The following is a 27,617-nucleotide window of genomic DNA, read 5'->3' as shown; positions in this document are numbered from 1 at the left end:
TCTCTGATCCCTCCCCTAGTCGTACTCTCTTTCTCTCTCAAAAATAAAAAATAAATATTAAAAAAAAATTTTTTTTTAAAGTGACTGGGTCAGGCCAGAGTACATAAGGAAGCTGAGGTCCAGGGATAAGGAGGCACCTGCCAAGCAGGCACAGCAGAGAAATAATCAACCTGGTTTGTCGGGAAACCAAAGCCTCACCTCCTCCAGCCACTCCAAACTGCCCCTGGGAGACAGACTTAATGAGCAGCAGCTGCCAGGACACAGTCCCTGAGCTGTCCCAGTACCTCCACACTGCCCTAAGGACCTGTCAACCCCGAGCTCCTCCACTTTCTGTGCCCCCAGCCAGAAAGACCACCCAGATGGGCCCTAAAGCTGCCAGTACACCCCTCCCGGCACCCAGCCTTCCTCCTATAACAGGAGAAGGGCACCAGAGCATCCAGTATTCCCTTGAGCCTCAGGAAGCACCGAGTGGAGGAGCCTGGACTGCAGAGTGCAGTCAGCTGGTAGGCTGGGCACAGGTTAGGCCCCTACCACCAGTGGCCCCCACCACTTCCCTAAGCAACCTATTTAGCCTCTGCATTTCTATTTTCTCACCTGCTAAACAAAACGCTAATAGTCCCTGGCACCTGGAACACAGCCAAACGTTCCACTTCTGCCCACTCTCTCCACTGGCTCCCCTCCATCTCCACCACTCCACCACCAGCCCTGGTACCTGAGCCAGACCTAGAAGCATCCTCTCCCTGACCATCTCATTCCCTCACCTCCACCTGCAGCTCATCCCGTCAGCTCTACCTACAGAACCCTCCACCCCAGTGCCACCACAGTCACTCACCTGGCAACAGCCTTCTAATGGCCCTGTGCCCACTCTCAGCCCCAAGTACAGCCTCCACTCAGCCTCCAGGGATCTCTCTAGACATAAACCAGGTCCCATGACTCTCCAGGGGCCCAGGTCCCAGTCCCAGGCCCACAAATGGAGGTAGCTCAACATGACAGTAACTCCATACCCACGGAAGGTCCCTGTGCCCATCCCCTGGTCCCAGTCTGACAATAGCCCTCAAGAGGCCCCCGGCCCACCTGACCTTGATGTGCTTGTTGCTGCAGTCCCTCAGCAGCGGGTTGGGCAGGCTGGTGCTGTGCCTCCTCCAGCTGTGATAGATGCTGAGCACAACCTCCGCCAGGCCCGGCGGCCACCTAAGCAGGAACTTATGGCCCATGCCCTTCAGGTAGCGCATCATCAGCTCCAGAATGCCCCCATTGGTCAGGTTTTCCAGTAGGAATGCATGCACATCCTGCTTCTCTGCCCAGGGAGGGAGAAACAACTGACTTGAATGAAGGACCTTCTATGCCAGGGTCTCCCATTTTCTTTGGGAGCTGACAGGCAGGGGCGGGGCAGGGTAGGGGCAGAGGCAGGAGAGCACCTATGTCCTCCTACACAGTGGTGCCGAGGCCAGGCTGCTGGGCCCCAATCCTGGCTCCGGCCCTCACCAGGTATGAGCAAGCTTCTCTGAACCTCCAGGTCTCAGGTAGGTATTGAAGGGCCAACCTCCATGCGCTACCTTACAACATGCACTCAACAGTTGTGTCATGTGCATTTGACTTGCAAAGCCATACCCCTGGCTTCAGCCTGAAGCACGTGTCCTTCAGGGAACACAGTCAAGTATGAGCCCAGACATTTCAGCAGACCTCCCAGCTGACCACGGAGCTCAGGCGCAAGACAAATCCAGGCAAACCCTTGACCATACTTTATCCCAGAACCATTTTCCCAGTACAAAACCTAAGCAGGCTATACAGAATAATGGGAGGAAGAATTCCCACAAGTTACTCAATTCTTACCAGACTCCATGAACGTAGCTGAGTCGAACGACAGTCTATGAGGTCCAATGTTCGGGAAGCTTTGCAGTTTGGCTTCTGACTGGACTTCATAGGTATTAAAGGGATCATCTTCTTCCTCCGGGTCCAGCTTTCTTAGCCTGCATGGAACACACCAAAATCACAAAAGTGATACCATACCACACATTCTGAAACAAGCACGCGAATTCTTCCAAAGAGAGAAACTAAAACTGAGCAAGAGGGAAGATGCTAATGAGCGAGTTGCGGGATCCAAAATCCAGGCCTCCGGGAGGCTTTGCCTCTTTCTAGGCCTTTGTGAGCTGGTATCTAGTCTATACCCTCACTCATTCATTCATCCCACCAATAGGATTTATTGATTCCTGATCAACTGGTGACCAGGCATGTGCCAGACACTGAAATTCAGCTGTTAGTGTGGCAAACCCTGCCCACAGTAAACTTGCCTTCTGATGGGAGAGACAGACAATATACAGAAACACAAAGACAAAGAGCCCACCTGAGGACCAACCACCAGAGAGTGCTTAAGACAGAGTCACAGGGGACCTCCTTTAGAGAGCTGAGTCAGGATGATCTCTCGGAGGGGGTAATGTCTATGTGGACAATGGAAGAGAAGGGACTGGCTGTGCAAAGCAGCAGGACAGATACAGAGGCACAGGCCAGAATGTACACCAGGTGTACATTCTAAGACCTGAGGGGAGCCCGGCTAGCAAGGATAAAGTGGGTGAGTGGTGTATGAGGGCACAGAAGACCCTTCTGAGCTTGGTCCCTCGATGGCTCCTCACAAAGCCGTGGGCCTGGGGAGGACCATTCTTTCAGCACCTCCCAATGACCATGTTTTGGCCTTCCTTGTAGCTTCCCCTCAACCAAACAACCCTGAAGCATAAACACATAAAATAGGGCAGTCTTCAATCACTTCGTTCATTCATTGCACACACACCCCCATAGTGGCTACTGCAGGCAAACTGTCACGTTGTTCTTGCCTGACCATTTGAAGAAGCAGACATGGAAACCTACAATCAAAATAAAGATAAAGAAGCCACAAACCATTCCACGTAGGAATGGCGCAAGAATGGAGGGCAAGAATGGCGCATGGCTGGCTCAGTGGGTAGAGCATGCGATACTTGATCTCAGGGTTGTAAGTTTGAGCCCCACGTTGGGTGTAGAGATTACTTTAAAAAAAACTTTACTGTTTATTTATTTTTGAGACAGAGGGCAAGCACAAGCGGGAGATGGGCAGAGACAGAGATAGAGAGGAGACAGAATCCAAAGCAGGCTCCAGGCTCCGTCAGCCTAGAGCCCGACACAAGGCTCAACCCCATGAACCGTGAGATCACAACCTGAGCCGAAGTCGGATGCTTAAATAACTGAGCCACTCAGATACCCATAAAAAAATTTTCTTAATGTAAAAAAAGAAAAAAAAAAAAAAAAGGCAAGACCCTTTCAGCAGGGCTGAGGGGAAGAGGGGGAAATGGGTCACTCAGACCTCTTGGTATCATCAGCCACAGCCCCAACCTGCAGCTGTTCTGAAGGGAGACCGGCTCCTGGCCCTAACCCTGAAGAGGAATTTATCAGAGAGTACTGATCACATCCTCTACTTAGAGAGAACAACCCTGATTTCCAAGCACTTTACTTCCACCTCCAAAAGAAAGACAACAAATGAGGAAAATGGGAATCTTGCTATAAAATGGATTCACAATCCATCTAAAGCTTTTGGCTCCTCCTTCTGCACTTGGCTATTGTCACCTGTGAAAATAAACTGGCATAGGCCAAATCACGAGCTGAGGACTCCTGGTTAAAGATGCATATGGGGGGGGGGGGGGGGGGTGCCTGGGTGGCTCAGTCAGTTGAGCGTCTGAGTCTCGATTTCAGCTCAGGTCATGATCCCAGGGTCATGGGATAAAGCCTCACATCAGGCTCCATGCTGAGCATGGAGCCTGCTTAAGATTCTCTCTCTCTCTCTCTCTCTCTCTCTCTCTCTCTCTCTCTCTCCCTCCCTCCCTCCCTCCCTCCTTCTGCCCCTCTCCCCTGCTCAAGCTCTCGCTTTATAAATAAATAAATAAATAAATAAATAAATAAATAAATAAGCAAACCAGCCAGCCAGCCAGCCAGCCAGCCAGCCAGCCTGCTGAATATACACAGTTACCTCCCAAACTATTCCAGTAACTGTGAAGGGATAAAAAGGTATGAACTCACAAAGACACAGGGGATAGGAGAGGAAGCCCCAGCAGACAAGAAACATGCCCACCAAATGTCAGATGGCAGCAAGATGATGGAACAGCACAACCAGAACTGCTCTCTCCACTCAGCTAAGAGCAGGGGAGGAGACATCAGGAAGCCCACCTACTGGCACCATAAACAAAGGTGCCAAGGATGACTCAGGAATCAAGAGCCCGGGAACCTTTGGAGGAGGTAGGGAGACAAGGACAAAAAGCAAGAGGCCTGGTGAAAACAGGCTTAAGGAACATGGAGCCCAGGCCCCTCCCAACTTGGGGCAGCCTGGGCGCTGCTCCTCCCTTGAGGCTTCTCTGAAAACACTAGGAACTGGCGAAAGCAAGAGGATTTACAAACCTATCCTCTTCCTCCTCAGAATTTGAGGGAATCCTACTGAGCCTGGAGAAACCAAGCACACATACTCTTCCCCAAAGCGGAATGGGTGCTCCCTTCTGTGGGGTTTCCCAGAGTCTGCACCCCAGCAGCAGTAGCCCTAGGCCTCCCAGCAAGTGGGTGTCTGTGCGTGCATGAGGACATGGGCGAGTAGCCTGTAGCTCGGTGATCCATCCATCTCCTGAGGGCCCAAGGAGCATGCGGTCCTCCAAAAGATGTGCAAGTCATGGCTCCTGACTCAGGAAGTTCAGAGGGAAGAGAAGTGAGAAGAACCCAAGACCCCAAACCAGTGACATCTGTGCTTTGGCTATCGGCACAGATGTCATGGGGACACAAAGGAGATGCCAGGGGAGGGGGTGGCAATGGAAGGAAAAACTTTATTGGTGGCACAGGCTGGAGGCTTATATGTTTGCTTATTTTTGCAAATGAGAAAACATCTGCATAGTACCTAGATGGCAAGAATTTCATCAGAAGCTCCTGGAAGTCTACTTTCTCTTCTTTCTTGCACTTAGTGTTTCGTACACGGGCAGAACGCCGCTTCGCTGTCTCTCCACTCTCTTCTGCAATCTTCTTCCGTTTTACTCCTTTCTTGGATTTATCTCCCCCAGAAACATCACCTTCACAAAGAGTGCAAACTGAAATCTTATAAGGGGCAGAGGTAAGAAAACGCACCAAAGAGGCACATTAGTGCCCCTAATTTTCTAATTCCACCAGTGTATTTCATCTTTATTTCTTACATTCAAGTAACTGTTCGTCTTTTAACAAGAGTCCTGAATAAAGTTAATTTCAAACTCAAAATACTTAACTCATACTTTGCTTGAATTCACAGAACCCAAAAGCCAAATCTCAAGATTATTCCCACAGCTACAGAACACCAGGGTCTCAAAGACTCCCTGTCCACCCCCACCCCACCCCCACTGGCTGCAAGTGCCTCTGGCGCCTCAGTGGATGTACCTGGGACATCACAGAGCAAACAGCAGCAACATTGATTCTGCCCACTGCCCAGGACCTTCTAAGCACCCAATGATAGGACACAAGCAAGAGAATCGTGTGCATTACACAGAGAGCAGAGGAGTGTTATGTGTGATTGTCATGTATGATTAAGCAAAAAAGTTAGAATCAACATACATGTTCATTCAGAAACTTCTTTAACTGCTAGATATTCTTTTTATCAGGGACACAGAAATCAAGAAAAGGCTTGGAACTTTTGTCTGAAATTTTTTTTATAACTTCATTGACATTGATTATAAAAATATCAATAAAACCATTAAAAAATATATTACCATATAGTGGTAACTTTGCAGACTGTTTTTTAAGGTCAGTGTCACCCTCAATGTCAGCGCACAGCAGTGCCCAGTGCTATGGCACATGGCCAGCAACAGGGCAGAACCAGCAAAGGGACCTGCCAGCTCACATATGACAAGTGGGAAGAGCGACCTTTATGCCAGGACCTACTAGCCAGGCGTTTAGCAGTCCTAAGCAGCTGCATCCCTGAGCTCTGACCCCCTCCCCTCGGGGGCTTCAGTGCTGAAGTGACCCCTGACCAGCAGCAGCCCTGTGGCCAAGTCTCCCCTGCAGAGCTAGGGGCTCTCACCTAAACCTTGAGCCAGGGGCATGAGCAAGACCCATCTCTCTGGAGAGGCCAGGGCATCACAACACTCATTCTTGCCCAGCAAATGGGGCCTCCCCGGAAGTGACCCCAGGAGGTTTCCTCACCTGCAGGGACACCAGTCTCCAGCAGGCTGGGACTATGCAGTGGGAAGCTGGCTGCAGCCACAGGGGCATAGGAGAGCACGGGTTCTGCCACAGTCACAGCTGGATTGGCAGGGACGGGGCTTGGTTGGATCACGCTGACAGGTGCCACCACCACAGAAGACACCAGAGGCTGGCTGGGGTCCTGATAGTCAGACAGGTCGATCCTCTTGCCGAGGCTGGGCCGCAAGGGCTCACAGGTGGTGAGGTGGTTGTACATGGCCAGTAAACTCTCCCCGAGACACTTCCAGCTGCAAGAAGAGGGTCACCACACCTGGTCAGCACCATAATCAGGTGCTCCAAGCCTGTGGAGAGGCGGCAGAACTGGCCCCACGACTGCCATCTCCATGAGGGCAGGCAGAGTGCTCACGGTTTTGTCGTCGTCGTTACGGACAAAATCCCGAGCCCAACACCACTGAGGTGGAGCAGACCGAGCAGGAGGAGCAGGACCCAGCAGCCTCCTGCCCTCACCCTGGCACAAGCCGTGAAGCAGCTCAGGCACCTTCAGACTCCACCAAGCAGGCATGAAAACCACTGACTCACTTCAAAAGCTCCTTCCCTACAAGGTCGAATTTTTAATTCATCTGTGGCATTTCTCTGATGCCACTAATCCTATTTTTGGTTGGGGGAGAGGAAGGTGAAGAGGGGCCGCTAACAGGGATGTGGTCGAAAGCGGCTGAATGGGCCCTCGGGCAGGGCCCCTTGGGAGCAGCATCTCAGTGGGTCCCCACCTGGGCCGAGGCCTGCAGCATGGCAAACCAAGACCACTGTGTGCTGTGGTGTGTGCTATGTCGTATGCTGTGTGCTATGTGCTATGACAGGTGTCTGTCTTACTGTGGTGTGGTATGATATACTGTACACTGTCTCTCGCTTCATGCTTTATGTTGTTATATATTGCGTTGTGGTACGATATGGTGTGGCACGATACATCCACCCACCCATCTCTGATTGGCTTCCCATGCTCTCAGGCTAAAAATCACACCCTCAGCCTCAGGGCGCCACATGGCCTCGTCCAACCAACTGACCCAGCTTCACCTCACACTCCACCCCCACCCTCCCACCATGCTAGCTTTCTTTCAATTCTACAAACAAAACCATACCCCTACATACCACAGGAACTTTGCACAGGCTTCTTTCTACCCCCAATGAGGCTCTCACTCACATCCCAGCCCCTCTGCCACTCCTGTCAGACTCCAGCTCTAGCACCTAAGCCTTTCCCTGAACCCCAAAGCAGTGCACGCTCCATTATGAGCTCTGCACAAGGTGCTGTGCTACTCTCCTCGAAGGCTCCTCAGCATGGGGCATGTGCTTTTTCTTCCAGGTGACCGACTACCCCTCAAATGCCCCCAGAGAGGGACCAGGTCCCACCATACTGAGTCCCCAGCACAGAGCACAGTGCCTGGCATGAAGCTGGCACCCAGGAAATGCTATGGCAAGAATACAAATGGAAGATGCTTTAAAATCCAGAACCTAACCAAATGGAGGCTCCTAGGACTAGAAGGGATTTCTTACCTGTTCTTTTCCAGTCTTCGGTAAGGGTTACATGCAGATGGGGAAGAATTTGCTCACCATCTGTGTTATATCTAATGCTTTAAATACACAATTTCATATACCTAGGCAATGAATAGACCAAGGGGTGGCAAACTGTGGCCCACAGCCTGTTTTGTACAGCCCACAAGCTAAGAACAATATTCATATTTATAAAGGGTTGTTACACACACATACCCGAGAAGACTATACAACAGAGATGGGACCTGGCCCACAAAGCCTAAAGCATCTACCATCCAGTCCTCTGTGGGAGGAGTGTGCTGAGGCCTATAATAGACAGTGGTTATTTTAAAAGCCTCACCCACCCTCCCAGAGAGAGAGAATCTCCGCCGTCTTCCTCTAATAACCCAATCCTGGACTTCACTACCAACTAGTGCTTCCTCCAGCCAAGCCCACCCCCCTCATGCTTCCATTTGGCCTTCCGCCTGCATGAGGGCAGGCTGGACACCGGTTTCACAGCTTCTCTTCTCTAGTCACATCACCAGGACGCTCTCCAGCGTTCTCAGGCCTTCCTCTCCTTCACTGTAACAGGGAGACATCCAGGGTCCTTCCCAAAGTCCCAAACCTCTTAGCTAGGGAGCCCACACTCTCAAACAGAATGGGGCTCCTGACCCAGCCGACAAAATAACGGGAAGGCCATCTGACTAGATGGCAGAGCAGCCCCAACTTTCCAACCGTCTCAGCGTCCGGGCGGGAAGACATTCCTGGGAGACTCAACATGTGGAAACATACCAGCAGTCATACCATGGATCGAAAGCTAGCTCCTCCTGAGCGTGTGCCAGGTGCTGGCTCTGTGCTGGCCAAAGCTGCTCTATTTCAATATCATGACAACCCTACAAGAGAAGGTTGCTTTCCCTGTTTTTAGGGAGTGGCATGTAGTATCCCAGGGTCACCCACTTATGGGTGCCAACACCAGCCCCGGGTCTGCCTGATCCAGGGCAGAAGCTGCAGACCACTATGTGACAACACCTGAGTAGAAGAACACTGTTGTCAAAGCATACTAAATTTAAAGATTCAGGATTCAATGTCAGAATTTTAAAAACAAAAACTGCACGCCAGATCTCACGAGGGGGCAGAATGACCCCAACGCTGGGAGGCTGCCAATACCAGTTTTCTCTTCCCTGGGACCGCTCACACACTGAGGGATTCACAAAGGCTACCCTGAAGCCCATCCTTCAGTGCATCCTACATAGCCCTTGAGGGAGACCATGGGTTCAAGAGCCACAGAACCCACACCTGGGATCAACTCCAGACTCCCCATTCACCATTTCACTGCTCTGAACCCAGTTTCCTCCTGTCCAGTGCTTGGCAAATATTAGTTTCATTTTCCCCTCCGGGAAGGGCAGACTGAGAAGGGGTTTACGGGGAGGTGGCAGGTGGCTGGCATCAAGAACGGCAAGAGCAAAGAGAAACTTAGACAAGGCACACTTGTGAGAGATTGGCCTGCTTCTTGGCAGCCAGCAAGTTAAGCGCACGCCTCTAGGCATCTGTCCAACGTGGACCCAGCTCCCACTCACACCATCAGCCCGGGCTCAGGCCTCGGGGCCTCTCCCTCCCGTGCAGGGTCCACCCACCAACCCAGCAACCCCAGAGACCCAGATGACGACCTACGTGAAGAAGGGGATGGGCTGCACCAGCTTCAAGTCTGGCTCCTTCTCCCGCACGGTCAACGCTTGCCTCTTCTTCCGCAGCCCCAGGGCCTCCTCTACAATGGCCTTCGTCTCAGCTGCGCTCACTGACACATCATGGATTGACATGTCACTAAAACCATGTAAGACAGAAATTATAATGTCACAAACTAGAGCCAAGGCTGAAATTTTACAGACAGGGATGCAGTTAAGTTAATATCCTTTAATCTGTATTCATTCTTCTTACAAATAAAATAACCCCTTGAGTCTGGCCTCTAAGGGCAGTAATTAGCATTCTTAATACCCACATACACTAGAAGTGACTAATACCCTTTGTTCCTTCTACAATTCAAAATTGAGCAAAGGGTTTTCATATGTATTAACAATACGACAGTAATGTCAGAAAAGCCACAGAAAAATATAACCTTGCTCTCAATTATTTACAGAGAATTTTAAAAGAACTTTCCTATCCTGTCCTATCCAAAAAAGTCATCAGATCCCCTAAACTCACCAAAGTCCCTGGTATATCCAAACTACAGAAAGGGTGGGTGGGGGCTTTGAGGCCTCAGGTGCCCTCACACAGACACACCTCCACCTGAGGTGGCCCAGCAATACCTGCCCTCCTGCCCAGGGTGTCCTGATGCCTCTCAGCAGGGCTCTACCACAAAGTCACTTGCTTATGGATTTATTTTTCCATTTTATCTCTCTCCAAAGACGGTTAATACCATCAGGATAGATATGAACAAGAAGTATAATCTCACAAGGGACAGACCGAAATAAATATCCATCACAGCTGAGTTCCAAGGGCCAAGGACCAGAGGACAGAGGAGTTGGTTCATCTGGAGGGTTGGGGGAAGAAGACAGCCAGAGTTTGGAAAGCTAACCAAAGGTGACCTGCGAGCTGGAACACAAAGATGGAGCAATGGCACAACAGGTGGAGAGGAGGAAAGATGGCCTTCCAGGTGAGGGCATGAGGGAGCCAGGGCACAGGGACAGGCCAGTGCACAACGGGGCCAGGCCTGGAATCTGTTGGGGACCCCAAGGCACTCTTCTCCCCCGGGAGAGAGAAGGGGGAAGCAAGGAGAAGAACCAAGGGGGTCAGACTGTAAAGGACCTCCTAGGTGATGTACTGAGCATGTGCTTTGTCCTGGAGGCAAGGCAGGGGTGGCACAGGGTCAAGGTCATTTCTGGGACAATGAACATGGGAATCACTGGGAGCAAAGCCCTACAAAGGGAAATGGCAAGAAGGCAAGGTGGACAGCAGGTTACTGCAAACATCCAGAGGACAGCTGGTGAATGCCAAGAGCCAGCAGGGCAGTAGGGAAGGAGGGCAGCAGAGAGCCAAGGAGGCACCACCATGATTAAGCATACAGGCAAGTAATAAGCAAGGGCAGGATCAAAGCCAGGCGAGGGGGTAGTGCGGGGAATGAAGTGCAGGGGCTCATCTGCCAGAAGGTCAGGACCTGAGAGAAGACGGTGCACACGCCCCCTGATATCCACCAACCACACATTGCTGGGGGAGGAGGGGTGCAGAACCAGCATAGGAAGAGGCAGGACCCACCATTTAAGGAACATTCGGAGGGAGTCCTTCCGGAGACAAGGCTGTTCTTCAAAGATCTTTTCCTTGAGAACCAGTCCTTTGCTGTACCGGCAGTCCTTCTCCAAAGCTTTGCAGATGAAGTAGAGACATGCTGGCAGGGAAAGAAACAATACGACCTCTGAGCTTGCACCCCAAACCTCTGGCCTTCCCAGTTAACACCAAGAAAATGTCCCTACTCTGGAATGGAAGTAATGATGGTAAACAATAAGGAGATACCACTTTACCTATTTCAATCAGGAAAGATACTGAAAATACTATCACCCACAGTAGATGAGGCAAACCCAAATGCTGCTATGTGAGGACAGACTATGATCTTTCTGGAGAACCGGAGGCGTTATACACAAACCCTCGGCCCAACAATCCACCTCTGGGAACTACTGCAAACACCTAAAGGCCCACAGTGATTGGCTATTGGCTAACCGGAAAACAGCCTTCAAAAAAACCAAGAAACCACCCTGCCTCACCAGGGGAGCCTAGTTAAGGAAGGCTTCCCAATCCACACACTGGGTTGCTGAGCGGCCGCCACACAGATGGTCAAGGGTGTGCTCACTGACCAGAGGGAAGGCCACAGGACAGCATGGGGAGAAGGCAGGAAACCAAACAGGCCACACGGTGTGACTCCATTTGTATACATAATACCAGCTTCTGTTCCTTCTGCTTATCTGTATTTTCCAATTTTCCTCCTTCTCTTTTTCTTTTCTTTAAACTCTTCTTACCAAAAACAGCTACTGCTTGTAATTAAATACATGTACACCATTCATGTCAATGAGCCTCCTCAAATCAATGATCTGGAAAGTCTGTGCCTTCTCCAGCTCCTCCAGGACTAGAGACAATAACAGGCAAAGCAACATAGAGAAAAAATGGGAGGGCGAGAAATCACAAAGCAGAGCTACAATGTGAACCAGGAAAGCCTTTAGCATTTGTAAGTGGCATTAGCCCAACAGACAGGACTGCCATGAGTCCCCAGCAGACTCGGTGCCTGCAGGCCTCACCTGTGAACACACAGGGAAATGGTACAGTGCAGCCAAGTGCCAGCTCTGCTTTTGCTGGGCACTTGGACCACTACCGTGCTCTGCTCAGCTTTGGGATCTGAGTATGGATGGATTGCAAGACACTCCTATCGAGAATAACCAGACAAAGAAGGAGCCAGGACTAAGGAGGAAAGAAAGAGCAGAAGTAGAGATGTGGGCATGGGAGCTTTGAGAGACAGAAGAAAGTGGTGTCCTCCTAGAGTTCCACAGGAGGAGAAAACAGAGCCTGGTCACAAAGTTCCACAGGTACCACACTGCCCCCCTGCAAGGCACACGAAGGCTGTGCAATCTGTGAGCAGGGAGGGCCCGGGTAGTCCCAACACAGCACAGCAAGCAGCTGACTGAAGAGCTGCTAGATAGCCTGCAGGCTCCTGCCCCACACTAACAAGAACATGGTCTCTCTGGGACCACAGATGCCACAGACACCCAGAGAGAAAGCCAAGGAGGCCCTGAGCATTTGACGATGCTGGCTCTCAGCAGGGATTCTGCTGCAGTAAAGCTCACCGCTCTAGCTGCACTACACCACTGCTCCCACAGAGGGAAGGCCTAGGAAGTCCCAAGGGAACAAGAGGTGGTCAGCAGGCATCAACCCCACTCAGCCCTGCTCTGAGCACTCCTGGAGAGCCTCTTTCCGCTCTGGCCTCAGAGGACACCCAGAAGATGCTAACTCCCAGAACACCTAATCAGTGCCTGCCTCAGGACCAGCCCATGCAAGGGACAGAGGTGTTCTCTGCAGAGCAGATGTCAAGGCTGGAGCAAAGGAGCTTAAGCAATTAGAGGGCAGACTGGGGCTCCATCTGGCAGAGACCTTCCCAGTAGCCCTGCTGCTCTGCAAAGGAAGAGACTGCCTCCAGGGACAGTGAGGTCCCAGCACCAGAAGGAGTCAAGCGGCAGCTGCTAGGCTCTCTGTCAGCAAGTTATAGAAAGAGGTTCTGGCACAGGATGGGACAATGCAAGGATGAAATGAGATAACCAAAGGAAAAACCACTCAGAGAACATGCCACCTATTACTACAATGCTCTTGATAAATCTCATTTGAGTAAGAAAGACACACGCAATAAACCAGGAATGCAAAGTCATCTCCCTTTCCTGATAGTCAGGCAGAAAGCCCTTCAGTGTTAACCTGGCCTCCAACTTACCCAAGCTGTCCTCCCTCCTCTGTCCCAAAACCACAAGCACGTGGGAGAAAGCCATCAAAGCCTGACTCACTTGTGTAATCACTGAGGGTGTACAGGACAGTGATGAGGTTGTCCAAGCAGGGCCAGTGGTCAGGATTGCACCGAAGCCCTTCCTCAAAAGCGTGGCGAGCCAGGGGGACCCGGATGAGCCTCAGGGCCACGTGTCCAATTTTATACCAGAGGTTGACATCCGTGGAGTCCAGCATGACTGCCTAGAAGGAGCACAAACAGAGGGTATTCACATTCAGTCAGCTCTCTTGCTGAACAGGCACCCAGTGGTGATGGGAGGAACATAGCACTGGCCCAGCCACTCAAACTACCCAGAAAAAATGGCAAATACAAGGTACATGAATCAAATGTTCAAATTCAGAACATTTTCTTGACATACTTTGTCTCTCTGAACATCTGTATTCCTTACATAACTGATAGATAAAAGAAGTGAAAGTACCATTAAAATAGGTGATCTGTGGGGTATTTCTATTAGATTGAAAATTTTTAATGTAATTTAAAAAACAATTTTTTTTAACGTTTATTTATTTTTGAGACAGAGAGAGACAGAGCATGAATGGGGGAGGGGTAGAGAGAGAGGGAGACACAGAATCGGAAGCAGGCTCCAGGCTCTGAGCCATCAGCCCAGAGCCCGACACGGGGCTCGAACTCACGGACCGCGAGATCGTGACCTGAGCTGAAGTCGGACGCTTAACCAACTGAGCCACCCAGGCGCCCCATAAAATTTTTAATTTAATTTTAAATTGTGGGATCCTAGAACGATTATAGGCTAGAGACAGACCTCAGTTCACATCCCTGTTTCTACACTGACTAGCAGAGTGATCCCAAGCCTCAGTCCCCTCATCACTAAAATGAAGATGAAGACACCTTCCTGCAAGATGGTGCAGGGTTAGCACATGCATGGAGAGCAGTTCGCATGGTGTAGAGCACATCAGGGGTACCCACCGAGATGGTGACGGTAACACAGAAATCATGGCGATACGGCAATGAGCAGGAGCAGGGTACCAGGGGGCAGGCTGTGCTCTCATAACTTGTATATGTACCAATTCATTTAATTTTCATAACCACCCTCCTTCTTACTATGCCCACCATCCTGGTATGGACCTGGAGGCCCAGAGAGGGTACGCACACACACCTGAGTGGCAGAGGACAAATGCACATGCGGGCCCCTGCTCTCTCTGAACTCCCTGTTACCACCCGCTGATGAAGGTCTCAGGCACCACAGCTCAGCAATGCGCCACTACAAGTTCTTCTCTTTAGCCAATAAGACCACAACCTCACCCCCTCCACAGAGAGCTTTCAAAAACCCTGAGGGAGCTGAGCGCTGCCAAAACCACACCTCCAAGTAGAATTCCATGGCTGTCTCCAGGTCTTCTCGCTGGGCTGCCAGCTGGGCCAGGTTCTTATATGTGGAATATTTCAGCATCAGCCCAGGGTGCTTCAACCCTTCTTTCTCATCACCAGACGAAACTGCCTATAAACAAAAACAGAGACACCTAGAAGGGACACCTAGGCCTTGAAGCCTCGGCAGGCAGTCAGCAGGATACCTGACTTCCGGGCTGGTCTCTGCCGCAGGCCCTTGGCCCAGGCCGGTGGCACCGTCCATTGGAAAATGAAAGCACTACACTAGATGTTCTTGGGGGACCCCTCCAGCTCCAAGCAGACAGAGAAGAAAAGTCAGACCACCACAAGGCAGTTTCCAGATAGTCTGGGAACGAAAAGAGACAGGGGGAACCCTCCCTATCGCTACAGCCATGCCTGAAAGGTCAAGCCTGGAGCCCACAGCTCCCCCACATCACCAAGCCTGCAGAGGGGGAACAGGGCATGAGGAAGCCACCTAGGGGCAGCAGCAGGATCTGGAGGTGCCTAGGCAGCCAACTTACACATCTCTACACATTCCGCAGCAGGAAGACTATTGGATTAGGAGTCAGGAAGCTAAGCTCCCACCTCTGTAATCATCACATGACTGTGGATAAGTTACCTTAACTAAAAAGTTAGTGCCCCAAGGGCCTCTGATTTATAACAGTAAATCCTACCCTAAGTATCAAAAGTGCAAACGAGACAGGAGAACGTAAAGATTGTAAACGTGCTTTATATAGAAAGTTACTTCACTACAGCTTTTATGAAAACTCTTTGAAAATGCTACAACTTCTAAGACATCCCTGATGAGGCAACCTACTGCTCTAACCATGGGACAAGGAGTAAAACATTTTCTAACAGAAAAGCTCGGTGGCGCAAAGAAATTCTTTCCAGGGGCAGGTCCAAATCCCAGCCTTGTCCTGGGACAGGTCACCCCCACACATCATTCCTCATTGTCAGGACAGATAAGATCCGAGGACACGCACACTTTAGGACACACCCCTTGACTAATCCCAAGAAATCTACCCTAGTGTCTTAAGGAATTGCAACAAGAAGACTGAAAGGCTCAAATCAGGCTTCATTCACGATCTTCTCCTGTCGTCTGGCTTATGCTGCAGAAAGATTCCCAACGACAGGGTGACCAAGGCTGGACACCAGGTACCTTCGCCCTCCAGGTACAGAACTGTTCAAAAGCCCTTTTACAGAAGCTGTGTGAGTCCACCCTGGAGACTAGATAGTAAGTGGTACATCCAGACACAACAGAAGCTCTTGTCACTAACCTCTACTTAACCAGCTGGACTCAGCACCATTCTCCATCCTCCGTGACATGCAGGCTGATGCCACAGGAGACAAAGAGCTCGCCCCAACAAGCCTCCACCAGCATGTATACCAACTAAGCTGTCCACTTCTTAGGATTCAGCTGTGTTCCATGACCTGTTTATGCCAAGTGTTTGTGCTACTATAACTACATAATTTAGTTTTTAGGTACACCAATGCCTGATGAATGTGAAAACAAACTTTTCTGTATATTTTCTGTACTTTTTGATTGTTTATGGTGACCACCTTTTACTTTTATAAGTCAGGGAGGAGAGTGCTACAGCAGTCATTTAAGACTGAAATTGATATACAGAGAGGTGGACACAGCTATGGCTACAAGGCCGACATCCGGCCAGCACCCTTCCGACTCGGTGCTGTGCTCACCTGCTCACACCTCTGAGGCCCACTCTTCTGTGGTCTGAAGGAAGATCCACTCCTGAAACATATCCAGTCCCTGGCCCATGGCAGAAGTTCGGTAAAGTAGAATAAAGTCATTTTCATCTCTGGGCCCTCACTCACTTTCTACTAAAGGGGGAGGTGTGGATCGCAATTCCCATGGCCCTAATTCTAAGACGCTATAACCAGCACTAAAGAATCCTGACAAGCTATCCAATTAGGAACATGAACAGACACCTTGAGTAAGAGAAGGGATAGACTCCTCATACTGACAATTAGAACTCAGTTAGCATTTTGCCTCATTAGTGGTAGAAACTATCCAGGGGTAGGGACTTGAGACACAAGTGTTTGTCTTCCTAGAGGTATAGGAGACTGCTCAACTGAAGGACTGTGTTCTAGAAAATGTCCATGGATAGCGTCTGTCTGCTTCCTTATTGCATGTCTCTGTGTTTGGTGTTTGGCTACTTGAAAACAAAACCTTTCCTCCTAATGAAATATAATTCTTCTTAAATCAATTTTAAGTTGAGACTCATTTTCAAACCTCTAGGCAACATCTCCATGACCCAGTCAACTCAGGTTGAACTCACTCATCACTAGCATGGCCCCAAGGCTGGATCCAGGTCCTGCCCTGCCTGTCCCTCTCTGCCCATACCCTGTGTCCTCAGCATGCCTCTGTGTTGTTTTTCCAGCCCTTTCTCCAACTGTTTTTCAAATGCCCACAGAGCATCTACACAGGCTTTCTGAGCTCATGGGCTATCACCCAAACGGCATTTGCCAAAATGTGTTGCCAACAGGATCATTAAGTCTCAGGAAACCATAGGTTCCAATCCTGGCTCTAATGCTTCACTAATTGGATGGCTTTGAGCTATCAACACTTCACTAAGCCTCCATTTCCACAACTGTAAAACAAGGACAATAGCCCCCACCAACTTGGCAGAGAAGTTGTAAAGAAAATGTAATAAAATAGCCGACAAAGAGTTCTTACTATGCACCAAAAACCACTCTATATGCTTCACTGAATTCACTCAACCTTCAGGGAATTCACAGCAATCCAACGAGGCTGACACTCTACAGGTGGGAAAGCTGAGGGGCAGAGAGGGGAGGTAACATGTCCAAGGTTGCCCAGCCAAGAACTGGGAGGGCAGAGGGCAAGCCCGCCACCTGGTCTATGGTGCCTCACCTCTCGCAGCAGGCGCGCCTCCAGGAGCTCATGGTAGGCCTTGGCTGACTCCTCAAACCGGTCATGTTTCTGGAGGTCCAGGGCCTTGTGATACAAGGCAAAAGCCTCTGCTTCCTGGGAACCAAGATAAGAGATATTCTCACACAGTATAAAGGTTTGTCATTTTTTAAGCCAAAAGTGTGTGTAAGGGAGACTGCAGTCAAGGCCATGTTAACTGACAGCTATAACCTCTGTAGTGGAAACAATTCTAATACTCCAACCTCCCAGGAGCTCATTACTATGAGAAGAACCCCTCAGGAGTCCCCCAAGGAGACAGGAGCAACACAGGCTCAACTGAGTCTAAGCAATAGCAAAAAACACTGGCCCAGGGACACAGGGTCACAGCAACAGCAAGGTTATAAACTCAGCTGGACCTTTCTGGGTGAAGCTGGGAGAGTGGTCTCACCAGCCATAATAACCCAGTGATTCCTAGAGAATATGGATGGTTTCCATTGTTTTCCCCCTGCCACTCTGCCCTAGCCTCATCATTGTCCAGGGAGGGCGACAACCTCCTCCAGGACAGAGGGGGCACTGGGCAGGCTGGGCCCACTGACATCCCTTGAGGACCAGGGATAGAGGACTAGCAGACTTTTGAAAGGGCTCCAGACTGCCTTGGTTTCTCCTGTGAAAGAGGCGGCACATGTTTATTCCAGGGAAACCCAAGGCAGGAAGAAGAAGCGAACCACTGCTATACTAAGGCAGGACACCGGTGGAGAGATGGATGGATGGACAGATGAATGGATGGATGGATGGACAGATGAATGGATGGATGGATGGATGGATGGATGGATGGGAGGATGGGAGGATGGGAGGATGGGAGGATGGGAGGGAGGATGGGAGGGAGGGTGGGAGGGAGGGAGGAAGGGAGGGAGGAAGGAAGGAAGGAAGGAAAGAGGCAGGCTGAAATGGAAGGAATGCCAGGCCTCATAGTAGAGAGGAAAGACCAAGAATCCAGAGAGCTGAAGTTGAACATGGCCCCCGACCAACCCCATCAAGACAGCTCCCATCAAGGGCCTCCTCACATTGGAAAGTGAGGACAGTATACCAGGAAACCTCAAAGCACCATCTACCATTAATATGCTACCATCCCTTGGGTACAATCCCTGAAGCGTGCACAAAGAATGGGTTGCATGGAAAGCTAGCCCCAGCTGGGGAAGTGGGCCCAGAAGCTGGACTGGTCCAAACACTGCTCATAGAATACAGAATTTCTCTTCAGTGTGACCATCTCTAAGTGAAGCAGGTTTAACATGAGATGGGAACTAACTAGCTATCTTTCAAAATGGGATTTTCCTGTGAAATCCCATTAAGTCACTTGAATGCATTTAAAATGAGGTACCACCTACAGAAATGGAAAGCAAGGTCTACCTGCAGAGGAAGACCACAGATTACATACCTGGGCCTCCTTGGTCTGCGTTTTGTGGCTTTTAAAGCTTCCTTCATGATCATCCTCAACTGTAGAGCTGGCATTTAAGGCTGCAATTCGAATCTAAAAACAGGGATTTGAGGGAGGAAAAAAGTTGCTTTTGAGATGTCACTTGTCTCTTTAACAACCTACAATGAATACAACTCTGCTCTGGCACATAATCTTTTCTACCTCGAACAGCTATGGCCATCTCAGAATCTGAGTAATGAACAACAAATGATCATTGAGAAAAAAAAATAAGGACCAGAACATGCCTGGGGGACCATAACAATCTATCTGGGGAGCATGTCCTGGGTACTGTTCACTGCGTAAGGAACAGACTGGGGACACCTTAGCAATGGCCAGACACAATGGAAGACTCCAACAAAGCATGCTAACTTTGTACCTTTCTTGCAACTGTGATGAGGCCCTGCAAGCCACTCCAACAGAAGGTCAAATATCCTTACCCTCAAATGAGCCAAAAGCTCTCCCAGGAGGAAGGCTGCCCCACCTAGGAAAATGTCCCACATTCCCAGGAGCAAAGTGACAAAATAACACTGATGCCAGGAAAATAGGCAAGCACCAATCCTTACCATACTCAGAGAGCTTCACTGCTGCCACCGAGCACCACTTCCCATCACTGGCAGGGGTTGTGCCAGTCCACGATCTCCTAGACAGGAAACAAGAGAGACTGAGAGAGGGCCCAGGAAGCACCAGCAACATCATAGTTCCGGGGGCCCACCACGAAGCAGTTCCCAAGTCCAGGGGCCTGACCAGCTCTAAGCACACAGGCTGGTGAGCGACTGCCTTGGGACAGCTGTGATGTCACCCAGGTCCCCAGGCCAGAGCTTCTCCCTAGCCAGATAAGACACCAGGCACAGGGGACACAGAAGAGTGAGACCAACTCCTGCCCCCAGGGCTCACTGCTCAGCAGAGACAACAGACCTATAAACAGTTATTTTTTTCAACAGTTGAACGAAAGGAAGAGAAACCCAGGCAACGTCAATTCACTTGAAGTGATCAAGGATAGTGATCAGGAATGAACAGCACTGCAGTGAAGGGTGGCGAAACAAAGAGGTGGGGGCGGGGGTGGGGTGTGGAATGGGGACACGTGCGGGTGCCAGTACAGCCCAGAGTGGAGTCTTAGAGCAGAGATGGTGAGGATGATGAAAGGATACCATGCGGGGGGAACTAGGAGCTTTATCCTGTCTGCAACGGGAGCCACTGAGAGTTTCTGGGAAAACTAAATTTTAAAAATATAAACGAAAAAATATCAGAGCCAGTTTGAAGACCAGTTTTAGTAGACCAGTTTGAAGTCTGCAAAAAATGACAGGATTAGTGAGGATGTGAGAAATTAGAAGCTCATACATTACTGATAGGAAGGTAAAGTGGGCAGCCACTGTGGAAACCGTCTGGTAGTTACTCAAAATGTTAAACATGGAGTTACCATATGACCCAGAAATTTCATTCCTAAGTATCTACCCGAGAGAAATGAAACACATGTCCACACCAAAACTTGCTCACAAATGTTCATAGCAGCATTATTCATAACAGCTTCAAGGTGGCAACCGCCCAAATGTCTGTCAACTGATGAGTGGATAAATAAAATGGATGGATATATAAAATGTGTTGATTATTCTTCAGTCATAAAATAGACTAAAGTACTGATAGCTGCTACATGAATCAACCTTGATGCTAAATGAAAGAAGCCAGTCACAAAAGGCCACATGTTGTCTGATTCCATTTACATGCAATGTCTAGGACAGGCAAATCTACAGAAACAGAAAGTGGATAATGGGCAGCAGGAGAGGGGCAAATGGGGAGTAACTACTAATAGGTACAGGATTTCTTTCTAGGGGGATGAAAATGTTCTAAAATTGGTTATGGTGACAGTTACACAACTCTGTGAACCACTGAAAACTACTGACTTACATACCTCACATAGGTGAACTACATGGTATGTGAATTACATGCTGTCATTAAACAAAGAGATGACAGGAACTTGGATGGGGCAGTGGTAGTGGACAGAAGGGACGCACTCCAGGAGGCAGGCTCACAGGACTCAGCACCAGGGAGCCTGGAGGGAACAGAAGGTTTCTGGATAACACCAAGGGTTCTGGCCTGAGGGGCTGGGACAGAGGGCATCCCCAAACAAGCCAGATAGGGCCAAAAGAGGAATCAGAAAAAGTCCCATCTGAGATGCTGGCAGAAAGAAGGCCCTGGAAGGATCCAGCAGTGGGAGCGAGCTGAGGCATACAGACTGAATGCAGGTTCCACCCGTATAACTTAAAAGGACTGCTACTGTTGCCAATGGCACTACAGCAATGATTTATAGTAGGGCTTCCACACTGGGTTCTGAGTTCTCCAAGGATTCTTACAAGAAACGAAGTACAGTCTTTTCACCTACAAGGAAGATTCAAACATCCCCTAGGCTAACAGCTATTTTATCTCCTGGGTTCTATATTTAGGAAAAAAGAATGTTTCTACTAAGTCTGGAAATTGCTGCTTCACCATAAGCTATGCCATGTTAGACACTGTGACCACCACACAATACGGAAAAAAAAAAAAGAGAGAGAGACAGTAAAGTAGAAATTCTATGATTAAAACTCTGCATCTAAACTATTATTTAAGAGACACCTGGTGGCTTAGTCAGTTAAGTGACTGACTCTTGATTTCAACTCAAGTCATGATCTCACAGTTCGTGAAATGGAACCCTATAAGATTCTCTCTCCCTCTCTCTGCTCCTCCACTGCTTGTGCGCGCTCTCTCTCTCTCTCTCTCTCTCTCTCTCTCTCAAAATAAATGAAATCAACAACAACAAAACATACACACATAGAAAACAACACGCTTTGGCAAGAACGTAGAGAAATTAGAACCCTCGTGCACTGCTGTGGACAACAGTATGGCAGTTCCTCAAAAATTTAAACCTAAGGTGACCTTATGCCTCAGCATTTCCACGTCTGGGTCTATACCCAAAAGAACTGAAAGCAAGGGTAAACAATTACAAATTGGGGTAAAGAGTGCAGGGAGGGTGGTGCTGACACCTAACCATAGGCCCCCAACCAGTTCCCCACAGGGCAGGTGCTAGCTCCAGGTCACAGCAAGTCTTCCCAGACGCCACCTGAATCCCCATGCAGAGAAAAACGAGAGAAGGACCCAGAGATGGCTGAGGGATCAGGTCTCTGTGTAGCAGCAGCGGGACCCACGTCCATAGGTGGGAGAACATCGGCCCAGGGCCGACCTACTCCTGAAGGAGGAGAGCTTGCCTGTTCTTGCTCAGCAGCACCTAGCAGGAAGGTACCTAACAACTACCGGGACTGTGCCAGATGGGCGGGTACCTTCCCCTGGGGCTTCTGTGTCCCCCAGGACCAGGATGAACGCAGGTTCCATTTCAGAGCTGACAGGAGACACCTCCTCAGGACAGAATGAATGAAAGATAACCAGCCAAGCTGGAGGGAAAACCATGTGCTCCAAGTCAAGAGAGAGGTTTCTGGTCCCACCTGCTGCATAAGTCCCTGCCCACCCCTCTGCCCACCTGCCTCCATAAGGAAAGCCCCTAGACTCCCCTAGTGCTCCCTGGGTACTACAGTCAGGGCCAGGAAACCCTCGAGGAGCCCATGGTGCCAAAGAGAAAATAGAACCTTCAAGCTTCCTAATTGTTTTGAAATTGCTAAAATCCATGCTAAAACTCAAGCCAATTGTCCCCGCTGGAAAGGGCTCCTGGGCTAACTTTAACATAATCTAAAAATACAGTACCTTCCGCTCCTCTACCTCTATAGTCTATCCCAGACACTTATAAGGCACATTTGCATTATCTCACTTAAGCTTAAAACAGCCTCTGGAAAGATTACTGGGCTTAGGGTCCTATTTTTCTTCTAGCACTGTGACTTCACGCAGGTCAGCCAGTCCCTTATGCCTCAGTTTCCTATTCTGCAAAATGGGTATGATAATGCATATCTCATAAGGCTGGCAGTCGGGAGGGCTGGACACAGATACATACTGGAATTGAGGCATACTTGTAAGTGTTCATACATTTCAAGAGGAACCTAAAAAAGTGATCCTCACAAAGACTCATGCACATTAGTCCTAGGAGACCAGCATCCCCTCTGCCATAGCCCCTCAATTCCATCCGATCATTACCACTCTTCCTCAGCCCCCTCAATTCCCCGTAGCAAAATAAAGAATGAGTCAGAATACTGTACTCTAATACACATTGAGAGAACTGTGGAGACTCTGTAACACAGACTGTTTTACTTTACTTCTGCCAAAATAGTACATAGTAATTATTATCTTAAAACTGGCCTTGGATTTTTAAATATCAGTACATATAAGAATTTTTTACCTAAGACATAAAAATAAAGCTTTTCAAAACTGAAAATCTTATACTGATTTAATACAGCAAGAGTACGTTCTAAATTTCCTCTACACACTCTCACCTCTGCACTGGAATTACCCAGTCTCTAGGTCTCTCCCACCTACCAGCCTATAAGCTCCTGAACAGTCCTGTCTTTATCTTTTGTACCAACAGAATACTCCATTAAGGAATGAGCAAGCAAATGAGTGGTATCTAGGCAGCTTGTCTGTTTTAGTAGAAGACATTTAATTTCTCAGTCAAATCTTTCTCAAAGACCAGCATCTGTCACTCACAGGATGCCCCCTTGTAAGGCAAGCCAAGTTGCAGAAGCCACATAGAGGAACAGCTCACTGATGGCTTTGGTAACACTGTGAACTGTAACATTCCTGAGTAAAGAGAAGCATTCCCATCTCAACCCAAATGGGACTTCATCAAGGAGCTTCCCCTCTGATGTGGCCCCTACTGCACATGATCATCACACACTGTGTTCTCCATTTATGATTAAAAAAAAAAAAAACTTTTAGAAAACGAGGAATGAAAGGAAACTTCCTCAATCTGACAAAAAGCATTTACCAAAAAAGCTACAGCTAACATTATACTTAACCATAATACTGAATGCTTTGCCCCCTAAGATAAGGAACAAGGCAAGGACATCCACTCTTATCACTCCTATTCAACAGTATACTAGAAATGCTAGCCACTATAATAAGGCAAGAAAAAGAAATAAAAACAAAAAGAGATAATTAAAAAGGAAGAAATGAAACTGTCCATATTCACAAATGATGTAATTGTCTACAATTATCCAAATACAAATCCAATTGTCTACAAATATCCAAAAATATCTATAAAATAAAACACTAAGTTTTTTTTTTTTTTTTTTTTAACGTTTATTTATTTTTGAGACAGAGAGAGACAGAGCATGAATGGGGGAGGGTCAGAGAGAGAGGGAGACACAGAATCCGAAGCAGGCTCCAGGCTCTGAGCCATCAGCCCAGAGTCCAATGCGGGGCTCAAACTCACGGACCGCGAGATCGTGACCTGAGTTGAAGTCAGACGCTTAACTGACTGAGCCACCCAGGCGCCCCAAAAACCCTAAGTTTAATAAGTACCAAGTGGGTTTAGCAAAGCCACAGGGTAAAGGTCAACACCCACAAAGTGACTGTATTTCTATACATTAGCAACAAACAAATGGAGATCAAAATAGAAAAAAAAATATGTCACAACAGTTGCAAAAAAATAAATAGGTACAAATCTAAAAAAATACATATGGGGCGCCTGGCTGGCTCAGTAGGTTAAGCATCTGACTCTGGATTTTAGCTCAGGTCATGATCTCATGGATCTCCCTCTCTTTCTCCCCCTCCCCTGCTCACTCACATGCACACACATGCACATTCTCTCTAAAATAAAATAAAATATGCTATGGAATTAAAAAAATATACACCAAATAACATAGCAACCAACTCTCTGCAACAAAAACCACAGAAGATACTAGGACACATAAATAAAAATGCACTAATAATAATAAATTTGACTCACCACTCTCAGTATAAGACAGGCCAAATGGAGAAAAAAAAATAAGTTAAGGAGACAGAAGATCTAAACGACAAAACAATTACAGAACTTACAGATGTATATCACTCTATACCCAGCTAACATAGACTACACATTCTCCAGTGCTCACAGCATGTTTACAGACTTCTCTTAAGTCACAGAGAAAACTTTATAAAGTACAATTAAATCTTAAAATATCTCTGATCACAATAAATTAAAACTGGAATTTAATAATACTACAACCACCACCATGAACAACAACCAAAGACAGCTCCTTCTATCTAAAAATTTAAGAACCTCCACAACTTTTGGATGAAAGGAAATGCAATTAAAATTGGAGAAATTTTAATGAAATACTAACAATAAAAACACAAATATTCATATATGTGAAAACACAATAAAATCATCTAAGGACAGGGGGGAATCATATTATTATCTCCAAAGAAGAGAAAGCCTTTAACAAAATTCAACACCCCTCATGATAAAAAGCACTCAAGAAAATAAAAATTGAAGGATACTTTGTTATATACATTAGTCCTAAAACCAAAATCTTACTTAATGGAGAAACACTAAAGGCATTTCCATTAATATCAGGAACAAAGTAAGGATGCCCATTATGTCTGCTACTATCCACCACTGTACATAGTTTATTAGCATTGCCATAAGAAAAGGGAAACCATTTAGAGGTATAAGAATGGGTAAAGAAGAAGTAAAACAATCTTTAATTTCAGACAATATAATAAAATACCTGGAAAACTCCAACATCAACGATAAAACTTAATAATAAAAGAACTCAATGAAGTAGCATGATAGAAAACTAACATAGAAAAATCAATAATGTTCACATAAAAAATAAACAGAAGACATTATGATAGAGAAAAATCCTGTTTATAGTAAGAAGATGATTAAATATTTAGAAATTAAGTTAACAAGAAATGTGCAACCTATGCAAGGAAAATCTTAAAACACTACCAAAAGACACTAAAGTTGAACAAATGGAATGACAACCTAAAACGTTCTTAGACAGAACTCAATATTATAAAGATGTCAGTTCTAAGTTAGTTTATAAAATCAATGCAATACAAATAAAAATATCAACGAGATACTAGACAAGTTGATACTAAAGTTCATACAGAAAAACAAGCATGTAAGACAGCTAGGAAAACAGTGAAGAAGAAGAGCTACAAGAGGGGGATAAGCCCTACCATTAAAGAATACTGTATAAAGCCTTAGTACTTAAAAGAGTAGTACTGATACATGCATGATACAGAAATCATGCCCAAACTCAAGTACATATGAAAATTTTAAATATGGCAAAGGTGGGGGCACCTGGGCAGCTCAGTTGGCTGAGTGCCCAACTCTTGATTTTGGCTGAGGTCATGGTCTCAGGGTTCTTGAGATCGAGCCCAGCATCAGATCAGACTCTGCACTAACAGCGCAGAGCCTGCTTGAGATTCTCTCTCTTCTTCTCTCTCTGCCCCTCCCCCCCACATGCGGGCCCGCGTGCACACACACACACACACACTCTCTCTCTCTCTCACAAAATAAATAAATAAACATTAAAAAAATAAAATAAAAATAAAATATGGGAGGGGCACCTACTTGGCTAAATCAGTCAAGCATCTGACTCTTTTGATTTTGGCTCAGGTCATGATCTCACAGTTGGTGAGACTGGGCTCCAGGGTCAGGCTCTGCACTGCCAGTGCAGAGCCTGTTTGGGTTTCTCTCTCCCTTCTCTCTCTCTCTCTCCCCTCCACCTGCTCTCTCTCTCACAGTAAACATTTAAAAATAATGATAAAGGGGTGCCTGGGTGGCTCAGCCGGTTAAGTGTCCGACTTCAGCTCAGGTCATGATCTCACCAGTTGTGAGTTTGAGACCCTCCCACATCCAACTCTGTGCTGACAGCTCAGAGCCTGGAGCCTGCTTCAGATTCTGTGTTTCCCTCTCTCTGCCCCTCTGCCACTCACACTCTGTCTCTGTCTCTCTCTCAAAAATAAAAATACGCATTAAAAAAATTTTAATAATAAAATAAAATATAGCAAAGGTAGTATCTCAAGTCACTGGGGTCAAAATGAACTCTGTAGTTAAGACTTGCTCGGAAAAATTGGTAACCATTTGGAAAAGGATAAAATTAGATCCTTACCTCACCCCATATACATAAATAAACTCCAAATGGATTAGGGATCTAAATGAAAACCAAAGGAACCATACAAATACTAGAAGAAAATATGGATGAGTCCCTCTTTAACTTTGTATATGGAAAGGCTTTCTCACCATGATTTAAAATCCAAAGGCAGTGAAAAAAAGATTAATATATTTAACTACATAAAAATGGTTTTAAATTTTGGGGTGTCTGGGTGGTCAGTCAATTAAGCGTCAGACTTCGGTTCAAGTCATGATCTCCTGGTTCATGAGTTCTAGCCCCACATAGGGCTCTCTGCTGTCAGCACAAAGCCCACTTCAGATCCTCTGTCCCCCTCTCTCTGCCCCTCCCCCACTCGCACTCGGTCTCTCTCTCTCTATCTCTCAAAAATAAATAAACATTTAAAAAAAAAAAAAGATTTGTGGTTATCAGAGGTAGGGGAGGGAAGTGGAGAGAATTGGATGAATGCGGCCAAAAGGTACAAACTTCCAGTTATAAGTAAGTACTAGGGATAACTATAGTTAACACTGCTGTATGGTATATTGTGAAAGTTAAGAGAGTAAATTCTAAGAGTTCTTATCACAAAGGAAAAACATTTTTTCTTTTTTTTTTTTTTGTATCTATATGAGATGAGATGATGGATGTTAAGACTTATTGTGGTAATCATTTCACAATACA

At 47.6% G+C, this 27,617-nt stretch overlaps 1 protein-coding gene across 9 annotated transcripts in view; it reads right to left on the bottom strand.

The window, feature by feature from the left end:
* The window catches only part of CABIN1 (calcineurin binding protein 1), a 152,439-nt gene that overhangs the window by 117,937 nt on the left and 6,885 nt on the right, over positions 1–27,617 (bottom strand). For 7 of the 9 annotated variants that reach the window (XM_042911372.1, XM_042911373.1, XM_042911370.1 and 4 more), the window contains exons 2-12: positions 19,485–19,561; positions 18,883–18,975; positions 17,451–17,564; positions 14,538–14,672; positions 13,221–13,401; positions 10,942–11,071; positions 9,364–9,513; positions 6,169–6,455; positions 4,901–5,087; positions 1,834–1,970; positions 1,080–1,297 (exon numbers count right to left, since the gene is read on the bottom strand). In XM_042911372.1, coding sequence (XP_042767306.1) covers positions 1,080–1,297; positions 1,834–1,970; positions 4,901–5,087; positions 6,169–6,455; positions 9,364–9,513; positions 10,942–11,071; positions 13,221–13,401; positions 14,538–14,672; positions 17,451–17,564; positions 18,883–18,975; positions 19,485–19,487 — 1,635 coding nt within the window. In that variant the 5' untranslated portion in view covers positions 19,488–19,561. The remainder of the gene's footprint in view (positions 1–1,079; positions 1,298–1,833; positions 1,971–4,900; positions 5,088–6,168; positions 6,456–9,363; positions 9,514–10,941; positions 11,072–13,220; positions 13,402–14,537; positions 14,673–17,450; positions 17,565–18,882; positions 18,976–19,484; positions 19,562–27,617) is intronic. The other 2 variants (XM_042911374.1, XM_042911376.1) reach the window with 1 other exon arrangement.

The sequence above is a fragment of the Panthera leo genome, chromosome D3 (assembly GCF_018350215.1).
Source record: "Panthera leo isolate Ple1 chromosome D3, P.leo_Ple1_pat1.1, whole genome shotgun sequence".
Lineage (NCBI taxonomy): Eukaryota > Metazoa > Chordata > Mammalia > Carnivora > Felidae > Panthera > Panthera leo.
The sequence above is the reverse complement of the archived record's forward strand: the minus strand, read 5'-3'. Positions and strand labels throughout refer to the sequence as shown.